Source organism: Cottoperca gobio, chromosome 5 (genome assembly GCF_900634415.1).
Source record: "Cottoperca gobio chromosome 5, fCotGob3.1, whole genome shotgun sequence".
Taxonomy (NCBI): Eukaryota; Metazoa; Chordata; class Actinopteri; order Perciformes; family Bovichtidae; genus Cottoperca; species Cottoperca gobio.
The window spans coordinates 8,008,924-8,031,313 of NC_041359.1; the positions used below are offsets into that span (position 1 = coordinate 8,008,924).

Here is a 22,390-nt window from a genome sequence, read left to right on the forward strand (position 1 = left end):
GTTGGTCATTGGTGCTTTTTATATTATATTTACATATACACCTATTGTTTTTACATATTTGTGTTGTGTACATAATAGTCCTGTCTCTGCTTTGCCTTTTTTGTCCATCTTTCCTTGTTCCTAGCTGTTATATTTATTGATGTGAAAGTAAGTAGTCAAATTCCTTGTATGATTGTGATACTGATTTGAATGTGATGCTCTATTCCCAAAAAAATTTTCCCTCAAGTAAAATAAAATTGAATATGGCAGGAGAACCGGCAAATCAGAAAATCAATACAACGTGTATGCTCGGATACACAACCGCTCTGGTCTGTCTCTCTTTCCGTCCATCTCTGTTAAACACACACAGGTTTAGAGAGAACATGCAGTTTGTGGGCCGATCCAAACAGCCATGCATTTCCACATTGGCCCTGCCCACATCACCTCCACACAAGGCAAAGCAGGGAGATCCATGTGGTGCTGAGTCATCAGCCCCCACCCACCAAAACTGTATGACTATAAGAAAGAGTGGAGCAGTATATTTAGACTGGCTGTAGTGACTCTTAAAAAGCTATTTATAGCTCTAAAAAGGGCACAACAATGACGTACAGAATACTTGACCAATGTTAAATGCTATGGAGTTACTCATCACTTCATCGCCTCTGTACACATTTGGAGCATGGGACAACCATTCAACTAAAGGACAATGAGTTTTACTACAAAAGAAATCTCCCACCACTCAGAGAGCAACTGGACACACTTTTGCAGTCAAGCTTGTGTTACAATTTGGTAATTTCAAAATCACTCACGACCATAATTTGTGGTTGTGACAAAGAGTAGTATTACATCCACACTAATTCAAAAGATTAACCAGGTTAGCCAAGTGTAATTTAACACACACAACCATAAGAAAAAAACTAAAGCCCCAAGTTAGGAAAATGTGCCTTTTTCATTACTTTCACTTCCTGGAAAACTGTCTATCTTCATCGATGACCTCGTGCTACACCAGCAGTGGTGAATTCAAATTCCACCCAATAAAACAATCGGAGACTTTCGATCAGTAACCCTGTCTGCCACTCCCATCAAATAAACCTGCCTCTGGCTTTCCCAACTGATATCCAGTGGATTTGCACCCGAGTAACCCCTCCCTGTGTTTCGTCCCGCCCAGTATTCTGCTTCAACAGAAACTACCTCAAATTTAGGAAGCAAGATCTTCTTCTCAACATGAGCAAGAAAAATAAAATGATTTTGTCACAATCACTTCCCTCTGAAGGAAGAAATATAGGACAAAGGGATGCATGGTGTTTTGATGTCACAAGTTATGTGACAGTACTAAGGCCATTTCTCGCTATCACCTAGGGTTACAGGAGAGCAAAATTATCCCGTGTAGCTTTAAAATTTACATTAGAGGCATTGTCGTCTGCTGCAAGAATTCCAGCTTGAGTTCCCTTTGAAAGGGATGAACCTGACTGTTGTTGAGTCTCTGTGCGTTATATCATTTCCCTGTAAGAACACTAGTAGCATGACATGACACAGCACATACTGTCTGAAACTACTGACTACTTCAACTACTTCATATTTTCTGTGTGAATTATTAGACTTGTATCTGGGACCCAGACGGTTCCTGTTGTGATGGCCATTTCTGCCACCCCAGCAGTGCTAGGTCAAACATCAGAGTGAGTAATGAGAGGAAGAGCCAGAGGGAGGGAGGGACGAAAAACAATCCCTAAAAAAAAGGAAGAGAAAGTCCTTTCATCAAGAGACATGCCACAGACTAAATCTGCTTTCTCTATGTGTCCTCATTTACGTCTCCTTCTCTCTCTTCAGCTTATTTCAATTCCTTGCCTTTCACAGTCGTCTCTTCTAGGCTGATGCATGTTCAAGGACAAAGACAAGTTCAACAGGTTCTTCATTCAAATGGCCTTGAGGCAAACCAGACCAGGATTTAGACAGTTATAGGCTTGGCTTAGCTCTTACATGGCAACATAAAGTTGGTTAAACATTTGACTATGGTGGGTTATCTCACAAAGCAGCGTAACTTGGTGACAGCCACCTTAGCAGATAACACGCTGAGCTGGAACATCAGCGTGGTTTTGGTACATCCTGTCGTGTTCATTAGTGTACTTAGCTGCTTATTTTATGCTGTCATTCATACTTATCTTCTATTGTCATATACATATTCTACATTCATTCTCGTAAATAGGATTAGACAAGAACAAAGATCAGATGGAACACTCCCTCTGAACAAAACAAAACCTTGACATCAAAGTTTGATCAGGATTGTCAACAGTATTGTATTGGAACATTTTTGAGATTAGAGACATGGAAAAACTGCCTCCGCTGGTGTCTTGTAGGCCACTCAGCCTGAGAAGACTAGTCCCTTTAAACATTGCAGCATAAAGTAGGTATCACAGTCTGACTTTGAATTAAATCTCACACAATCTTTAGCTTTTCCTGTTAATTTATCATTTTCTTCGATTCTGAACCTTTTTGCCTGCACAGTTTGTGTTTGGAAAATGTAATACAGGCACTCTATTGAATGTGTTATCGGCCTCCTGGATGTGGATTTGAAACTTTTTCGAGTGTGTACAAGGAGAAGCTGTCCTTTTACTATTTTAAGAAGTCCTTTTCTTTCAATTTCCACCGACTACAGAAATTGAAGGCTGTCAATTCAAACACGCATGCGGTTACCTAATCACTCTCTGCATCTCTGGTTCCCCTGGCTACTAAGGGAAAGGTTTTGTGAATGTGTTTGCATGCATGAGAGACCACGTGACTGAGTTCATGCTCAAGACGAGAAGTGGAACATGGTGTCTTTAACTTTCAGGTGCTTGAAGGAAATTAGCACCTTTCCCTGCTTACAATGCCTTTCTCACTTCTCTCTCTTTTGGTACTTTGAGTAAGTATTGGGTCACTGACACTCCTGGGATCAAGTATCTAGAGCAACCCCAATCTTCCTATTTTCATTTCTGCCTACTTTCTGACTGACATGAAATCACTTCATCTTTTCTCATCCAAATGGAAATGATGTTTTTGTGCTGATGTCTGTATCCAGTAACAGTGTCTGCGGCAAACACTCCCCTCTGTTACCTTCCTTTCTTATTATCAGCCTTTTAAAAATGATTAATGAGAAAATCAAATACCAGTTAAATTATCAAAGGACCCGTACCGGCCAATAAATTAAAGCCACATTCTTTTTGCTGCTTTACTCGCCTTCATTAATAATGCAGATGTTGACAAAGAAATAGGCTGGAATGGTTTGTGCTGTTTCTTTGTCTTGAAATATGTATGCTAGCACTGTGTTCCTGGTCGTGGTCCATCGTTGTCTGTCTTGGTCTTTTTTGGCTTAGTGGAACTCTTTGGTATAACTAATTAACTTATCTGAGATGGCTCGTGTTACCCAGCAGTCTGGCTGGGGCTGGGAAATGAAAAGCCTGAGAAAGAAGGGCTCATTATGGTCTCTACGGGCAGTGGATGGGAATGTGTGTTTTAAATTTGGCCAAATTACATCAGCAACAAGTTAGCAGTAATAATGTGTAATCCCTCGGGGCAATACATAATATGTCACCTTAATTTGACCTATAGTTAGAGTGCCTCCCTCGGGTCGATCAGTGTAGGAAAGTAACTGGAATGCAGTGTTGTTGAATTCTGATCTGGCATAATGTATAAAAATACAGTATTTTTTGTTTTTAGTGGGGGTACCGAGGACCTTTGAAATAATAAAGAATAGGTGCTGACAAGAACTGTGAAACCTCAGGACAACAAAACAAAACAAAATCCGAAGTCTTGCAAACTGCTTCCAAAATGAATTGGAAAAACATGTATTTTTGGGGTGATCTGTCCCTTTAAGATACTTGTAGCATAAAGGGATCACCTGTTATAGGATACACAAGCTCTTTCCTTCTCTCTCCTTCTCCTTCTTTTTTTCTGATACAACAATGCGTACATTATCATGCACTTGTAAATTTGCACTGTAAGTGAACATTAAACTTTTATAATTGTGTCTCATTCATCTTCATTGAACAATGTAAACTCTAACATCCCTAACGCCAAGTGTATACTGGTTGGAAAACTGAGATCTGTTAGCATGATGTATTGCTGCCCTCTGCTGGATGAAAGACACATTTAACTAAAATATAATTAACTAAAGATTAGGTACAGTATGTACTCATTTCAGCGTCATCCCAGTATATATCACTTACAGGGGATGAAGGTCACACAAACATCTGTTCAAACAAATACAATACACAGCATCAACCATTTAATAAGTTCTGCTTCTGTGTGGCTCACAATTATAGCTGTGATTGTCAGGCTGGTGATTTACTGCTGTACATGGCTATTTTGAGTGTGCAGTTTTACCAATAAGTATAATATTTTATGTAGATATATGGGTTGAGTAGAAAGACACAATAATATGATCAATTTATGATAAAATGTAATCATGTATATACAAAATACGGCCTTAAATATGAGCATACACCATACACCACCACTTCTCCTACAGAGGATCAAGATAGAGACTTTGTGATGCGTTTGCCTCCTTACTGTTGTTGTCGCTCACATATTTGTGTGGTTTTGTGTCTCTTTGTGGTCTTTTTGTTATTCTTTGTGGTGATTTTGTGTCTCTGGCATCCTTTTGTGTCTCTTTGTGTCTTTGTAGTCGTTTTATGTTTCCTTGTGGTCATTTTGAGTCTCTTCCTGCTTGGTGTCTCTGAGTGCCTTTTTATAGGTGAAGGCCAGAGGGGCCCCTGACACTGCTCAGTAATCATCCATTCGTATAATAAAGAAACAGCTTCATGTGTAAGAACAGGCAGCACAGCACTGCGAAGGCACATTAAGTAAACTTTTTAAAGGAGTTTATTCTTATATGTATCTATATACATAAACATTTACAATGCACTGTATGCAAGAGGTACAATCCATAATAACACTATAAGTGTGGCACATAAGAAACAGGTAGAAAAGCTGAACAGTACTTGGTGAACAAATGTGTGCTTTAGAAAGAATGTAGTTTGGTGGGAGAAAGATCACATGTAGTACAGCTGCTTTCTGAATGGAGCAGAGAAATGCCTTTAGTTAGGTTATTTAAGAGAAACTGTGGATTATTTTTAGAACAGCAGAGAAGAGCGAACCTCCACCCTACTCCTGCAGACAGGGCTCAGATGACTCTTAACACCGGCAGTTTATAGGTATAGGTGTAACGATGGCTCTTTTTCTCCATTAAGTAAGTGTGATTTTTATCTAGCAGTGTATATATACAGCATGAAAAAGTTGTTAATAAAAAATGGCACAATAGTATATTCTTATGTTACTTGACTGTAACTGAACTGTTCAAATTACTAGAAGGTTAAAGTATATAAAAGTAGATAAAAAGCTAATGTTATCGAGGTCTCTTTTGGAGACATGACAGTAGTACAGTACTTTGATAATATGAAGATGAACAAAGAGTATAATTTCATTTCAGGCACATTCATCATCAATTGCAAATTGCACTGCATTCAACTGGAAGAAATCAATCGGCACTTTAGAACGGTAAGACTTTTCTTTCTTTAAACCTACGTGTTAAACCTACAAACCTACAAATACAAAGTGTCTTTGAAAGTGTTCATCCTTAGAAATACTGTTGAGTGGATGTCATGCTGAGAGCTATTCCATAGCTTTGTAGAGTCAATATAATAGTAACACCGTGTAAAACTCCACAAGAAATATAAAGTACACACACCGGGATGATTAAAATGACCTCTTACTCAGAACATCATGTAACAACATCTTCTATACAAACAAATCCTATAATTCACTTCAATATCTGCAAGTGTATATTTCACAATATATATTCAGAATACCAAATACCTCTCTAAAACAGTGACCAATATTTTCCCTTTTAATAGCTGCGAATACTAATATGCAGCAAAGTGTGATGCGATGTTATACCCATCACAGAACACAGGCTGGAACTGTCTCATGTATGACGATGAAGGATGTGACGTTCTCCTGCAGAACCACAAAGTGGTCTAATAATCCAGTGGAACCTCAGGTCAGAGACACGTTGACAAGTTGGAAAAGTTGACATGGAGGACATTTCTTTTGTGGGATGGTCCTTGTATGAAGGTGAAGCAGTAGGAATAAAATGTTCTTTTGGATGAAGCATTTAGTGCATCCAAGCTGCTCCTGAAAAGTGAAGTCTCCTGTGAACTCGGCTGGATCAGTTTTCATATGATGGATCACACTCCAACAAGACGTTTCCACTTCGTCTTTCCACATAGTGTCATCCCCACTTCCTACCATTGGATGGCAGCCTTGTCTAAGTTCCACCCTGGTGATTAAATCGTCACATAATATTCCACAACAGGTCATGCGATGAATTCTTCCCGATGGTCTGAGCAGCAGGTAGCTATGTTGTGCTCCACAGAGGAGTTCTTGCAGTCACAGACAGCAGGGCGTGTTCATTTAACTGGGCGGGTGCTATAAAACGGTAGCCTCCTCCATGGCATTGACCCACCTGAAACACAGGAAAACACCTTTTAATACAATCTTCAATGGAGCACTTAAACAGGCACTGATTTTACATGACAAAGTTACTTTACGAGTCCCAGTCAGACTACTGCTTTTACAATGCAGGTCTCTCAAACGCATACTACTGGTTGCATTATGGGAAATGAAGGATTGAGTGTTTTGGGAGCTTCACCCTTACCAAGGTTAGAGGTCAGGATATCTTGAACTCTTCTGCTTTCCCTAAATATCATGGACATGTAGTACCAAATCGTTATAACTGCTACACAGTATTATAAGCATACAACTCAGTAAACTCATAAACTATCAGTTTTAAAATACAATATTACCAGCAAATCAGTACATGTCTTTAAAAAGGATCTTAAGCCTTTTCATTCTCATTGTCTGTTTTGTGTTTTCTACACTTCTTTTAGTGGTTTATCCCCTTTTGCTCTTTTCTTTCCTAAAGTACATTTAAAACATCTTGTATGCACAATTGGCAGAAAATGCAGGTTTCAGCCTCTCTGTTTTATATCCTATTAAACTGAATTTCTCTGTTGTACTGACAAAACAAATCATTTATATAACATTTTCTATAATTTAATAGACCAACGATTAATTTATTAATCTAGAAAATAATCTGCAGATCAATCTATAATGAAAATAATTGTTGGTTGCAGCCCTATTAGCTACTGCACGTGTGTATAAATGTATGCACTCGACACTGTTTCAAAGTCTTGTAACAAGGAAAACCCTGAGATAATGAAGCTGACAGTCAGCAACAAACTGATCCACATAAATTGTCAACAGGCATTATGGTAAGTGGTGCCTTTTGTACAAGTGAGATTAAGATGGAGGAAAAAAACAAAGCTAGTGTCCCTCATTAAAAATGTTCTGTCAATTTGATTGTTTAACGGCAGTATAGGAATGCCACAAATAGTGCCACAATATGTCATCTTTCACAGATACAGACTTTAATGTTGTCAGATTAACACGTTTTACAAAACATCTCAGCATTAAAGAACACTAAACAATACTAAGAAAAGCAGATATGACACCATGGAATTAAAACATTGCAGTGTAACAAAGAGACAATCTAGACAAATGAACGTCATTAATATCAACCTGTCACTGTCATTTAAGGCTGATATCTTCCATATGTTGATATGAGACAGGGATGAAAGAGGAGAGAGGCCCTCACAGCTCCCTGGTGGTCTAGTGGTTAGGATTCGGCGCTCTCACCGCCGCGGCCCGGGTTCGATTCCCGGTCAGGGAACACAATTTTAACACACTTCGGCTCCATTAAGCAAAAAGCCTCTACATAATATATCTATATAAACAGCTCTGACCTGCGTGCAGTGTGTGGGTCGTCTGCCCTGAATGTGTAGTACAGTGTTTTCTTGTGGTAGAGATGGAACACGTTGCTGCTCTCTTCCCCCTCTGGCCTCTCAGTCAGCTTGACGGTGAAGCCCTGCAGATGTAGACTCTCTGAAGCCACTTTATCCTGAAGTAATCACAGGAATACAAGTTAAAAACACCAATCTTGCTCTCAGCAGCAATATGCGAATAACAGGAATTTCATGCTCTAAGAAGAACAAAGCATTGCACACGTGTCACAAGACACAGAGAGAGAGCACAGAGAATCCCTTCATTAGTCACGAGAAGTGTTCGGCCCTGGAGGAAAGCTTGAATAGTGGAATTGTGAGTGTTAAATAGTTGTGTTGGCCAGATGGGAAGAAGAAACAAAGATAGACAAAGGTTGTGACGAAATGCTTCTGTGATTGAGTGTTTTGGGGCTGGTGTGGGAGACTCTGTGCCCCCTCACCTCCAGAGCTGTGAAGGTGTAGAGCACCTTGTCTTTGAGGAGGAACCAGAGCCGCTTCCACTTCCTCTTGCTTTTCTTCCGCCGCTGCAGGCTGCCGCTCATGGTGGAGTCCTCCACGGTAAGTGACACCTGATGAAATGCATAAAATATTAGATATACAAAGACCTACGTTAATGCAGAGATGTTTCTAACAGTTTCCAGTTTATTGCAGGAGCAGGATTGCATTACTTTCCTGTCTTTTTGACAAACCCCTAAAGTTAGGAATGAAAGGTAGAGAGGTAAATAGTGAACCAGCTTTTGTGCACTATACACCAGTGTCTTCAGCTGCCAGCTGTCATGAATGCCAGACATTCCACTTCACAAGCTTCACATATACACACACAGCTCCCTGGTGGTCTAGTGGTTAGGATTCGGCGCTCTCACCGCCGCGGCCCGGGTTCGATTCCCGGTCAGGGAACGATCTTTACTTAAACAATAGTTGCCATTTGATTAAATAAATATTTAACAGATAGAACTAGCTTAGGCAATTATCTGTTGAAAGTCAGCATTCAAACAAAACACAAAAGTCAAATCAAACTTAAACATCTATCATGACCATATGACAGAATTTGAGTTAATGACATTAAGGTACGTTGTGATCAGTCCCGTCAAATGCCATATTTTGAGGCCTGTCTAATGCATGTTTGATATGGAAGAAGAGCTACAGAAGGCATGTGTAGTCCACCTGATTAAGAGGGGAGGTGCTCTTCCTGCTCTTCCACAAACTCGGGGGCTGCAGGCTCTGGAAGACGGCAGAGAGGGGACGGCTGGCCCGGTGAGTCCGAGGGCTGGAGTTACCGCACGCCCCCACCACGCTGCCACCTACAGTAACACAGGCACAAACAGTTAATGCAATTTCAAAGAGGAAGAAGAACACCAAGATATTTTGTTTTTACGATGTACTACTCCAGAAGTGAGACACGTCTACACACAGAAAGCTGAGATTCACCTCGTTTCCTGAGCTCGGCGTAGCAGTGATCACACACTTTGGCCACCCTGTCTTTGAGGTACTTCAGTGGGTATCTGTTCCTGGAACAAGCACGGCACACCACCTGCTCAGAGAGACAGAATACAAAGATTTACATACCATACAGACATAGAAGGGCTATCTCTGACCTCCTGATATCTGACCCATTTGATTATTAAATACTGTCACAGGACGATCAAAAGTACGACATGAAAAAAGGTCTATTTAAAGCATGTCACTTGTTTAGTGATATTATAACTTTTTTCACTCAATAATGTTTGTAGATTAAATGATGATCCTAATATAACGGGTTTATTGGTCACATAACAATTCATTGTATTCTATTTCTATTAATAAATAGTCCAAGTCAGTAACATCCTAAAACTTTGCATCCAGTACAGTGAAACGAAACTGTAGTATAAGTAAACGACAACAAGTCACAGCACTTCTGTGTATCTCACCTTGCCACAGGCGTTGCAGTGGTGTCGTCTCAGCGTGAGGCTGAAGTCAGAGGTGCAGTTCATGCACATCATTACATGAGAAACTGGCACCAGCACAGGAGCAGCCTCGCCCAGGGCCATCCACAGCTTCTCACGGGCCTGTGGGCACAGAGGATATATTAGACAAGGCGAGTATGATGTCGAGATTTAGTAGGGCTGGACCAAATGTCATTTTTTCACATTCAAAGCTTTTATTGAGTTTTTTGAATTTGCAAGTCATTACCCTAAAACTAAAACAAATCATCTTCAAGCAAATTCCTCAATTTGAATAAAGTGATGTATCAGATTAAATGAGTTAGTCTTTTTTCTTATTAAATCAACCTTCTTTGAATTAACATATTTGTCAGTTTCGTCAATATAAATACGATTATATACCGTAAATGTAATTTATGGTTCTGTTAGACCGCCCCGTTAATACATGTGCTCGCCTCCCTTAGTGTGCAGCAAGCGGCAGAGCACAGTTTTTTGACCGCAGTGAAAACGTTTTTGAAAGCCTTAAAGACATAGATTGAAGCAGAATATTTCATAATATAAAACATGTTGTGAATTTTGGAAATGATTAATTCTATCTAAGCAGATGTTACTGTCTGTAACACACACCTCATTATTACTGATTTGTGTAGTATTTGAGTATTCAAATGTTATGAGTCAACCCAATAGCTTTAGCTTTTCTTTACTTTGCTTACCTCACTGCAGGGTCCACCGAACGTACAGAGTCCTGCAGCATGGTCTGCTATGGCTCGACTCAAAGTGTGGAACCAGTCCTCCCGCTCTCCAACTGAACTGAAGAGACAAACAGAGAAACAATCACACCTGATACTTCTGAAAGGCTTCAGACTTAACATCTAGAGTCATTTTCATTTCAAGGTTTTGGCCTGTCACATGCTCACCTGGCTGAGAGTGTAATAGTGATGTCAGACACCTCAATCCTAAGGCAGTTCAGCACGTTGTCTAGGACAGGTTTGCTCACCTGTGTGCATGTGAGGGGGAAAAACACATCAGTTAAGCCAAAAAACAAAGATACAGTTGTAGATGAGCTGTTAGTGTCAGAGAATAAAGAAGTTAATGTACCTTCATCCCAGACAGAGATAACGTGTTCTTAAGCCGATATTTTCCATCTTGCTGAGGGTAGGTGTACAGCATTATATCGTTCATCTGATAAAGAACATAGAAAGAGCAAAGTGAAGAGTATTTGATTATCTTGCTCTTCAAAAGAATAACATGGCAGATAAAGGAGAATGTAAAATGTTAGTTATTTGTTACAAAAATGAGTGAAATTCCAACTAATCAGGATGCAAAACCTCATAACACCCACAAGGTGGTGGTGTTACCTTGAGAGAAATATCTAAAATTGCTGCACACACCTCTTTGTTTATTCGTTCTTTCTTGAAAGCAACTCTCTTTGCCCAACTACTTGGATCATGTTTCCTTTCACAGCATTCACACTTGTCAGTACACACAATTCCCATGAATGCACACAACAAAATAAGGCATTAAAAGTGTTTATTTGCTTGTCAGACCAAACGTATTGTGATCCCCTGAACACACTGAGAAGTCCATTGTGTTACGAGAGGCATTTCATTCCTTCCCAGACAAAAGAGATGACATCATTGGTCACACCTAATGTGTGCTCTAAACATCCGCTGGGGCCGTAAAGGCAGCATCCAGGAATTCTCCACCCTGCTCCGGGCTCCAGGCCTCCCCTCCCAGCCTTCTCAGGCTACACTGAGAACCAGGACTGGGTGGGACCGGCCACCTTCACCACAACAACAACACACAAACAGCCGCAGCAGTTACGGGTTCAATGGCTTGACTGGCTGGAGACAAAACAGTGAAATATAGCCAAGCCCGAGCCCTGCCTGCGACCTCTGGCTGCAGCCACCGCAGTTCGTCTGCTCCACCCTGCGCCGCTCATTTACTCAAAGATTCCTTCCGTAGAAAACCCAGCTGAGTGCCAAGTTAACAGAATTCACAAACGACTTTCCCAGATGAGACACAACATGTACCTACTTGACCTATTGGCACTTAAAACGTTAAGACGTTTTTCAACAGAAATCACTAAAACCTTCATCTTCACCTTTGAGCGGGTCGAGAAAAACCAGGTCCCACCTTAGATGACCGTGCAAAGTTTGTGTAATGTATAAATGTATTTAAACATTTATTACAAGTCAACAACAGTCTTTTCAGTGCAGTAACATACATTTGTGACTTATCTCTTACATGCACCTTCTTCAACCTAATGTTCAGCACAGCCCAAAAATGGTCATATCACAGGTCTGCATATGAAAAAAAAAGAAAACCGGAAATTATCACAGACTGGACCAGTTTGAAGCCCGAGGGAATTTTGCGAAATAACAACCGAACTCAGAGCATCGAGTTGGGCTCAATCAGGTTGGGGCAGACAAATCAAAGCTCTAATTCACTTTCCTCCCTTCCCTCACACTTTCTTCCCTCTGGCAGCTTTCTCCATCTCCATCCTCTTTCTAATCCCTTCCTTCACTCATTCATCCCGCTTCTCTTTCTTCTTTGAGCCCAGGCTTGTGACATGGCTGCAGCTTCTCTCTGTCGCTGAGGTGAGTGATGGCTTTCATCTTCACTGTTGTTTGGATTCTCTTTCCTTAAAAGCCCATAAATAACTGAAGCCGTCAACTTCAGGAGAGCGAATGGCTATATAACCCTAATAGCCTACAAGTATCAACCACAAGCACCTTTCAGCTATCCTCAACTGCAATCCTGTTTAAGGGGACTGGCAGAATAAGAGCAAAATGAAGATAAAAATATAAGAAACATAAATCCATATCTTCCCGTTATATTGTATTTGGATCAACTAGGATAAGCCAAAAATCATAAATGCTGCTCCTGCGGATATGTAGCTCAAGCATAATTCATAACATGAGACAGCACTGATTGCACATGGAACAATAGAGTGGGCTTCTCTATTTCACGTTATGTGTTTGTGTAGCACCACCACCCCTCCTTGGCCACCGCCTCCTCCCTGCATTCTACAGGGTGTCTGGCCTTCACTTTGCTGTCAGTCCCCTCCCAATACACAGGAAGCCAGCATCCAGTGACCCACACCAAACATCCTGTAAGGAAGTGGGGCCCTGGAAAACAAGTCCTGGGAGGGGAGGAGAGGAGAGGAGAGGAGAGGAGAGGAGAGGAGAGGGAGGCCCTCTCTGGATGGGTGTGGTACCGAGTGGAGGTCCTACAGCCTTGGACTTGTGCCCCCACCTCCCAACCTCACCAACCTCACAGACCGACCTCCACCAAACATTCCACCATATTTTTCTCAGACCACTTTGTTTTCTCGCCATCTCTTCCATTGCTTCAATAATATGACAGGTGTTTTCTACTGTAGTGCACCACGTAAAATCACCGATGTAAAAACAATTCAACCCCTTTGTCACTACAAACTGATGTGGTTACAAGATGTGCGTCCAGATATTGTTCAAACCCCACAGAACATTATTTTAAACTCTCGTGGAGATCCCAAAGTTTCCAAAGATACCAAATATGTGAGGCTAAAAGTTGGGGAAATTGGTATGCTATAGAATGATTGTCTTGAAGTTCCATGCTTAACTCGAGTCTTTGAATCTGTCACACACTTACAGCTTCAATGAAGAGTTGCAGCAAGCTAATACAGAGGATACTGTCAGACAGTGTGGTAGGATTTTAATAGCATGCAAGAAATAGTTAGACATTTTGGGAGACATGCTTATTCTCTAAGAGTTAGATGAGAAGAGTGTTATTACGCTCGTATCTGCCAGGAGGTTGTACCCTGGCTCTACCTACCAACAGCTCTGAAGCTCACTAATTAACATGTTATATCTTGTTTTAGAACCCCCTCGAAAACCACAACTTGAACATATGAAACATAAGGTGTTAATTAGTGAACATTAGAGGTGCTGGTAGACCTTGGTTCACCTTCTGATTCATCACCAGGCCTTGGCATGTTTTAATCTTTAGACAGAGGCAGGCTGTTTTCCTCCAGTCTTTGTGCTAGCTAAGCTAATCGACTGTTGGCTGTAAGTACATTTTTAACATAAAACAGATACGAGAGTGGTATGGACCTTCTCATCTAACGCTTGCCAAGAGCTAACAAGCATATTTCCCAAAATGTCGAACTATTTCTTTGAAGCAAAAGGGGATAACAGTATTGTGAAGGTTTAAATAATAGCTAATACAGTCTAATATTGTGTCTGACATAGAGATATGAAGTATTACCAGAAACAGGTGTCGAGGCTGCCTGCTTTTTCTGGAGACCTTCATGAGTGTGCCCTCTTTGACAAACATCTGCCAAAAGAAACAACAAAAAGCATAAGAAAGGCATGTTAAACCGTCAAAAGGCTGCTTACATTAACTATGTTTTTAGACCCTGTCAAGGCCTTCATATACTGTTCTTCAGACGTCATAACTGAACAATGTGTTTTGATAGTGAGACAGTTACACTGGCCACATGATGCTCACCCTTCCGGGCTTCAGGAGGTCCCTCTTGCCCTTCACGCTGTACTCTATGTGGACCAGACGCAGCAAGTTCTCCTGAGGGAGCAGAGAGATGGAGGGAGATTATCCAGTGATGGACGGAAGAGGAGACAAAGAATGAAACTGTCTCTGTTTGTTTGTGATTGAAAGGGAGGGAGTCGGAAAGGGATAAGATACTGAAAACTGAATAGGGGGGGACAAAGATAAAGAAAGCCTGTGTTTCCACTGTCAGTGAGCCTGTGCATGTGTGTCGGTGTGCATCGAGGGAAAAAATAGTGAGGAGGCAAGCTAAAGGGAAGCACAGAGGATCTTGACAGTGGGGGGAGGGTTTGAGGTTGAGCATAAGTCATGTCCACCCTTATACTGCTCCCTTTGTAATGATACACCTGGGACTTTCTTATGACATCATCTTTCCTCGCCCCTTGCGTTAATCAACAAGCTTCGAAGGCCGGCCTCGCCAAAGAGGGATAGACCTCTCCTTCACTGCAAAATGTCATTTAGAAGAGAGATTCATAAACAGGAAGACCTCAGCTGTCTAACTTCTTCACGCTCGATCACCATCCAAAAATTGCTCTTTCATTGGCAGGCGGAATACAAAGACACGTCTCAAAAACGGCACGCTGGGCTGTGAATACATCAAACTCAACAGGAGCTAAACAGTGTGAATGTTATCAACACAGAGTGTTTCAGAGTAAACTCACCCCCTGTTTCAAATTGTCATTGGCCTGGTCTGCCACCTCGGACACGATCACCAAGGCAGCTGCAACACAAACAGAGAAAGAAAGAGAGAGATTTATGCGCAACCCAATTCAATAAAGAAACACTCAGTGACTGTGACTCAACAAATAGGGCCTGATACATGTCGAGCAGCTGCAGTGTGCATGCATGTGTGTCAGTATGTCTTTGACTACTGATAAAACATCACCAGGTTCTGGTTATGAAGATCTCAGAGCTCCATTCTGCAGCTTTACCTTGTGTGTCCTCGTATTCTTTAGAATCAGGAGAGAGGTTGTTCAGGTAATCTGGAGAAGACAGAAAAAAGTGTCAAGACATGAAAACATAATTTAAATACAATTGAACGCTTACTAAGAAAAATTGTGAATCTTTTTTGAACTGTCTGTAAATTACAGCTTAACTACAACGAGGATAATACACAACGACTCTTCTCTACATGTGCTACTGTTAAACTAAGTTTTAGCCGTTATTATTGTCCCATAATTGCTACTACTGGCCTCAATGGCCCCAATTAGCAAAACTAACATGACGTGACATAACAAGTTAGTGTGTTACCTGTGAGGAGCATTCGATATTGGAGCACTCTCACTATAACCTGCAGCAGCTGGTGTTTCAGTGGGACTTCAGCATGTTCTGGGCTTCTTGTCTGTACACACACACACGCACACACACACACACAACACACACACACACACACACACACACACACACACACACACACACACACACACACACACACACACACACTTTTAAAAGAGGTTAACCTATAGTCTAAGCTTGAATTTGACACATTATATCCTGGATGAAAATGTTTTTATTAGTTTTCAGTTTTTGAATACACCACCAGCATCTGATCATTTGTGCTGAATAAAATGAATGAAATGAGTGAAATAAAAAATCTTGCTCAATGTGCTCGCCTCAAAGGGCATCCTGAAGCACACCCAGAAGACCACAGCTCTATGAAGGTAACCTCTATAACACAATACTGCAAGTCAAGGTCACAATTGACCACGGGGGACACTATCGGACTCGTTGACCTTCACGCATCTTTCCAGCACACAATAAGACCTCCATTCTTCTTCACAGAGTAGTCATTTGCAGGTGAAAGGGGACAGAAATCAAAAAAGAGCTTTGGAAAATCAATCAGGATCTAATTGTCTCTGACAGGTATTTATGCCCTGAGCTACAGAGGAGCAATGGGGGATTGGGCGCGCACACACGCACGCACGCATGCACACGCACACACACACGCACACAGTCTTTTCTAATCCAATAAAGCCCTATCCTTCATTAGAGAGGCACAGATAACTCCCTACAGGAAACTGCATCTTCATCTTATTTACACTGCACACACACTGAACTCATCTCAGACACATTCACAAAAACCTACAATATATTATTAATGTGCCCCCCCACACACAAGCAGGGACAAGCACACACAGACCTTGGGCTGGAAATGAGATAACACTGATGTGGCCTGTATAGGGGAGGGATGGGATGTGAGTTAAACACTCCACTCTTTGTCTTCATTATCACAATCTGGAGTGCAGGAGTCAAACGTAGAACAGAGAGCTGATGCCTCTTTTAATGAACAGGCCTTCACGAATACTCACTTTCTCTTTTTGTTTTTGTTTCTATTTCTCTTCCTGTCTCATCCTTTTCTCCTTAACTTCAGTCCTGAGCAACAACCTCTGTTTAATTTCTCTCACTTTTCTGCTCTCTTTCCTCCTCCTGATCATGCATGATGCATCGAGTACAATAATAACCAGCTCTTCATTATTAAACCAGCTTGGCTTCAGAACATCCGCTCTCTTCAAGTGTCGCTTGTAAATTGTCATCCAATTGACACTTGTTCAGAGGAAGTGTCTTTCCAGAGATGGTAATTAGAGTGTGGTTTGTTTGGGTAAGCGAGCCAAATGGAGGAGGAGAGAAGAGGGAGCGGGTGAGATGCCTCGTGCCGGGAGATAAACACATACCCACACACACACACACACACCTTTCAGACTCTGTCACGGCAAGCTGATTTGCTGACTACACACACACACACACACACACACACACACACACACACACACACACACACACACACACACACACACACACACACACACACACACACACACACATACACACATGATCTAATTGGGGAGTTGTAGAGGGGGCTGCTTCTCTAATTAGCTTCTGTCTGCCTCATTGCCCAGCTGCCTTTACAAGGAATTCACTCCATCGCTCTCCCTCTATCGCTCTCCGTCCACCTGCTGCACAGCCTCCTCCTCTCCTCCTGGCCTTCTCGCACAAGAGAAAACACACACAGGCTTCACGCAAACACAGGCCATGGCATGAATATAAATCCAAGATGGTGTGCTTTGGAAAGAGATTTCATAAAACTAGTTTTACAAGATCCTCACAATTTGTGTATGGACATGCCCCCGCAAAACAATCAGACACCAATACAACGAGGCGCAAACACTCTCACACAGAGGGGGCACACACACATGTACACACACCGCACTGTGTTGGCCAATGTTTTTAGATGGTGTGGTAAACAAGGAACTGGCTGTGGAGACGAGGCTTTAATTGTGTAAGGGTCTTGCTCTGATCTGATCAGGGTCTATGGCTACTTCATCACTGTCATCACCAGATCTACAATGAAATTACTACCACTTATACTGCTGGACCTTTGCTTGGAGCAAAAAAAAGCAGGAGCAGGAGGTTATAGAAGAAAGAGACGTGTTGAGGGAGGTAAGGTTTTAGGACTTGAAACAAAGAAAGAGAATAAAATGGCACAGATTGATGAAGAACTAGAACCATGTACTCGGTAGAGGGAGGGAGACACACCACTCTCGCCTCTCAAACAAAGAAGTGTTGAATATCACTCAATTTTCTCTCCAGGCTCTCTTACAGCGGCGAAGATGACAAAAACAGGGATTAATCAATCTCGTATCGTGCCTAACTTTATTGAATCATAACTATCGGCTCTGGAATTCATCTGAACATTCTCCGGTTCACAATGAGACCAAACTTTCCTATAGATGTCTGTTTTTGAGCCACAACAAAGGCCAAAATGTGGCCTGCAACAGATCAGGTAAGGCTTGTATTAAACCTAGTCGATTGCTGGACATATGTGCAAGTGTGCAAGATTAGTCCAGGACAGAACTGGCGGATATAATAAACATTTTTAAAGAAAAAAGAAAAAGCTGCAAACACTTAATGAAAACATTCAAATCAGTATTTCCACTTTTATTAAGTGAAGCATCACACAGCCAACAGATGACCATCGTCCCTCTCAGTAGTACATTTAGGGTATCCCGTGACCTGAACAATCCTCCTTGCTCTCCCTCGGCCCTCCTTCTCCCTCATTACAGTGGGCTCACACACACCTTGCAATTCCCAAGGCAGTGCTCCGATTTAACACAGCATCCATCACAAACACAGAAACAATGCCAAGGTGTGTGGAGGTTGGGGAGGGCAGACCTCAGATTACAGTCTTATATGCAATATGGGACACGTAAATACAATATGCAGTGTGTATATACAGCGGCAGGTGTGTTGAATCTGCCAGTGGACTAGTAAAGGTTATTGAATATGCCTCTGAGTGTTAATTTTAGAGGTGCAGGATGAATCACAGGACACATGGACACAATAGTGGAGTGAATTTTTATTCGGACCAACCTTTATGCAGAGAAATAATCTGCTTAGATAAGAGTTTATCCTTTCATACATTTATCCTTAGGGAAAATCGATCCATTTATGGCTACTCCAGATAGCAATTAGTGGTTTATGATGTGAGAAAAGGGACTAATATCAACTTCATGAGGCTAAAATGAAGTGGCACGTTATTGACTTTGATCAAGGTTAACAAGGGCTGAATTATTAGCTGACTAAGACACTTTGTAAGATGCTAAAGGTCAGTGTGATGGTTTAGAGTCTTCATCGCTCACCTCCACTCCCTTATATTTTTATGAGCTCTGCTAAAACTGGCAGAGCCAAAGTTTTGGTGGAAAGGGGCAGCTGCTTCTGAATATTCATGAGCGGAGACAGTTGGTGCCTTGTCCGTTCGCTTTTCTTATCAAACTCGAAATGCCTGGAACCATTGTGTCCGCAACAGTGACTCAGAGTAGTGGAAAGCTTTGTGAAATCCAATGTTTAACATAAACAGAAGACTGGGAAAAGCTTTAATTTGTTCTATTTTCTTATTCAGGGTGACCTGTGTGCTGCCACACGGCGGTAAATTGTGAATCAATTCTATAGACCAGGACACAGCCGCATGGAAATGAGAAATCTATGGCTGTATCTCTTTGGTCTTATCTAGAAGCTCTCTTAATATCCTGTCTTTTAGTTAAAAAATAGTCAATTACATTGCTGGATGTATTCATATCCAATCTAAGAATAAAGTGTTGCTTAAAGTGGGCCAGGCACACAGTCTGTGCACCACTGCAGCGACTTCAGAATGACCTTTTTTTATGAATTGTCACCCAAATCCCACTTCTCCGCTCTCCAGGGAATAAAAAGGATGAAGAGATCCATGATGGACAAAGAAAGAGTATTTGTTTTTTGAGTGGTTATAAAATATGCAAGCATGACAGTGGAAAGGTCAGCCCCATGGAGAGGAGCGGGATAGATGGGGTTTAGAAAGGCCATTATCTCCATGTGGAAGCTGGGTGACAAAATCTAAGTTGAGAGCCACTGAGTTAGTGTGCAGGGGAAATACCAGGTTTGATTTCTACTCACTGGAAACAAACACCAACAGAGAATCTGAACTCCAATTTTGAATATGTGAATGCCAGAATACTTCTTCCAGATCCCTTTTGAAGAGGGGATCTATTTCAGTATGCTCAGTAAAATAATAAACACAAGGGGGGAAATGGGAATCGACACAAAGACTAACTGTTGGCAGGAGACACAATTAAGAGCTGCCTTTTTCTTTTTCTAGTCTGACTGTTCAGTGTTTTACCTCAAATTTCTTGACGATGTTGGCGAAGGCCTGGTTGTCCCTGCAGCTCTCCTCCAGTAAGGACATGCTGCGATCATACTCTGAGATAAAGGTGTCAAACACCCCAAAGTCCTCCCGACGTGACAGGATCACATCTACTACCCTTTGGCTCTCCTCCCTTCACAGAAATGGAAAATCAGAGATGAGGATCATTATATTTAGTCATTTCATGCACAGTGAATGTTTAGTGATTTAAATCAATACAAATATCCAAAGTCTATGATGTGCAGTGCATTCCAAAAATCTGTAAAACATTTTTTGTTGTCACCACTTTCCTTCAACCAGCCTACTTCTTCCCCCAATCCCTGATATCCTAAAGCCTGTAAGCTTTGATGGTTTATTAAAGTATCTTCATCGAGCCAGGCCTGGTGTTTCTCCAGTCTTTATGCTAATCTCACAGGCTGCCTTATTCAGTGCACAGCCATCAGAGTTGTGTACAATTTTTCAAACTCTCTACAAGTAAGCGAATGATTACCCAAAATGTAAAACTATCCCTTAATAACATATCTGCGCTGAATTAAGAATGAGAAAAGTACACTACCAATGCACATTCTTTTAAATCAAACACTTTGTTGGTATTCAGTGAATTGCTCCGATTGTTTTCAGTGTGGTGGAGTCTGCTGCCACTCAACACTTCCTAATTGAGGAATGACAGGAATGCATTTTAAAGCAGGGTTAGGATGTGTAGTGTAATTATTGGGTCTTCAGTGGAGAATTAATGATGACGGAAGTCTCTTTACTCTACATCCAATACTGCAATCAGTCTGTGTGTGAGTTTCAACTGTATTGTGGTTACATGAAAACTGAGCATCAACTGTAGTGCACAACAGGCTGCAGCACAACCAACGGTAATGTCCATAGTGTTTCTTACCACTGACTAATACGTTCCTCCAGCTCAGTAAGGATGCTGCTGTGGAGAGTGTAGACCTGGGGGAGCATGCCCAATATCTCTCCGAACCTCTGCTCCTCCAGCACAGGCTCCTCTTCCTCACCCACCGCCTCTGTCACTGCCGACCTAAAGTCCTGCACAGGAGAGGGGAGATTTTTACTAAAACAATTGTGGGGAAGAGAAAGGAATGGAGGAAATGGTAGGGGGTAAGGAAGAAGTGAGCAGAAATTAAAGGGAATGAGGAATGTCAGATCCTCTTAAACATCCTTCCTGCCACCTCCCCTTCAAATCACCTCAACGCCTCCCCGCCACTTTGGGCTCTGTCCAGGCATTGAGGAAAGGCTGCACTGCTTGCACAAGTGACACACCAGGTGTTGTTGCATAAAGACATTGGTACTCAATGACACAATGCATTTTTGTTTCGTGCGTGCGTGTGTGTGTGCGCGTGAGAGGGATAAATGTCTGGAGCCCATCTATTCCAGTTCTGAGTAAAGCACAGACATAAAACAAATATAGTTGTCCCGGTCGGCTGTGAGATAATGTGGTGACACCGGGAGCTTCAGAACATGCCGTTCATCATGCACAGTCGATCGCGTATGAGTTAACATTCATCACATCTGCCGGGGAGAAGAGCAGCTACTTTAAACGGCTCTGGTCGTCTCCCAGGTTACAGACAAACACTTAGATCGATGAATGAGAGGAGCTTTAGTCTCCCTTTTCCCGGTCCCCTCTCCACCTTATTCCCTCACGTCAGGCAGGTCAAGAAGCAACGTTAAGCAGTTGGTTGAGCAGCCAGTCATGCTCAACCATAACTCGGCACAGAGTATCTGTTTAGAGGTCGCAGGCTACAGACGAGAAAAAAATAATAAGTCTGAGCCTCATGTGTTGAAGCTGTTGCAGGGAAAGTCCTCTAGAAGAGGAGCACGGCCTCCCTTCCTATGTGGAGACAGGCTCTGGAAATTCTTTGTATTCTTGTTATTCCTTATCAAACAATGGAACAATAGCTCATGTGTGCCTCTCACTTAACGCGGCTCCTGTCCCCCCCACCCCCACCTCCTTAAACTGTGTGTTTGTGCATGTTGTGCCGCTGGAGTGTTTCCCAGCTGAGTTGCTCGGTTTCATGCTAATTTTGACATTAGTCCGCATCAAACAGTGACTAATATCTCGACACATCCCTGTTTGAAGTATGAAGAATAATAAGACTGCATCCATGCATTATGCAGGAGCATGATGAAAAAAAGCCCTCAATGTCACCTTTGAAGAGGAGCGCAAGCCAAGGTTACTCCGTATCTTTTAAAGTAAGGATTTGTGAAAACAATTGTATTTGAATGATTCAAGATTCACTGTTGAAATGTCACCTCTGAGACGCTGATGCCCAGATTTACTTTTGTTTTTGGCCTGAAGCAGCTCATTAGTTTCATTGAGCATCATGATGAGATTGCAGATGTATGATTATTAGAGGTGTTCATTGTATAATATTTGCATTACTTGC

The 22,390-nt window shown here is 41.8% G+C and overlaps 1 protein-coding gene and 2 non-coding genes across 4 annotated transcripts in view; 2 read left to right on the plus strand and 1 right to left on the minus strand.

The window, feature by feature from the left end:
- Positions 1-4,818: 4,818 nt before the first annotated feature.
- Positions 4,819-22,390, minus strand: part of fgd5a (FYVE, RhoGEF and PH domain containing 5a) — a 31,342-nt gene continuing 13,770 nt past the window's right edge. The window contains exons 6-21 of one of the 2 annotated variants that reach the window (XM_029431458.1): positions 20,881-21,032; positions 19,971-20,127; positions 15,572-15,662; positions 15,253-15,303; positions 14,983-15,041; positions 14,267-14,338; positions 14,024-14,092; positions 10,871-10,954; positions 10,690-10,769; positions 10,486-10,582; positions 9,761-9,898; positions 9,282-9,384; positions 9,018-9,154; positions 8,321-8,422; positions 7,818-7,972; positions 4,819-6,478 (exon numbers count right to left, since the gene is read on the minus strand). In XM_029431458.1, coding sequence (XP_029287318.1) covers positions 6,442-6,478; positions 7,818-7,972; positions 8,321-8,422; positions 9,018-9,154; positions 9,282-9,384; positions 9,761-9,898; positions 10,486-10,582; positions 10,690-10,769; positions 10,871-10,954; positions 14,024-14,092; positions 14,267-14,338; positions 14,983-15,041; positions 15,253-15,303; positions 15,572-15,662; positions 19,971-20,127; positions 20,881-21,032 — 1,584 coding nt within the window. In that variant the 3' untranslated portion in view covers positions 4,819-6,441. Of the gene's footprint in view, positions 6,479-7,817; positions 7,973-8,293; positions 8,423-9,017; positions 9,155-9,281; positions 9,385-9,760; positions 9,899-10,485; positions 10,583-10,689; positions 10,770-10,870; positions 10,955-14,023; positions 14,093-14,266; positions 14,339-14,982; positions 15,042-15,252; positions 15,304-15,571; positions 15,663-19,970; positions 20,128-20,880; positions 21,033-22,390 lie in introns of both variants that reach the window. The other variant, XM_029431457.1, reaches the window with a different exon arrangement.
- On the plus strand, positions 7,673-7,744 carry trnae-cuc (transfer RNA glutamic acid (anticodon CUC)). Its single transcript has one exon. It is a non-coding gene; the product is annotated as a tRNA-Glu (tRNA).
- Positions 8,679-8,750, plus strand: trnae-cuc (transfer RNA glutamic acid (anticodon CUC)). Its single transcript has one exon. It is a non-coding gene; the product is annotated as a tRNA-Glu (tRNA).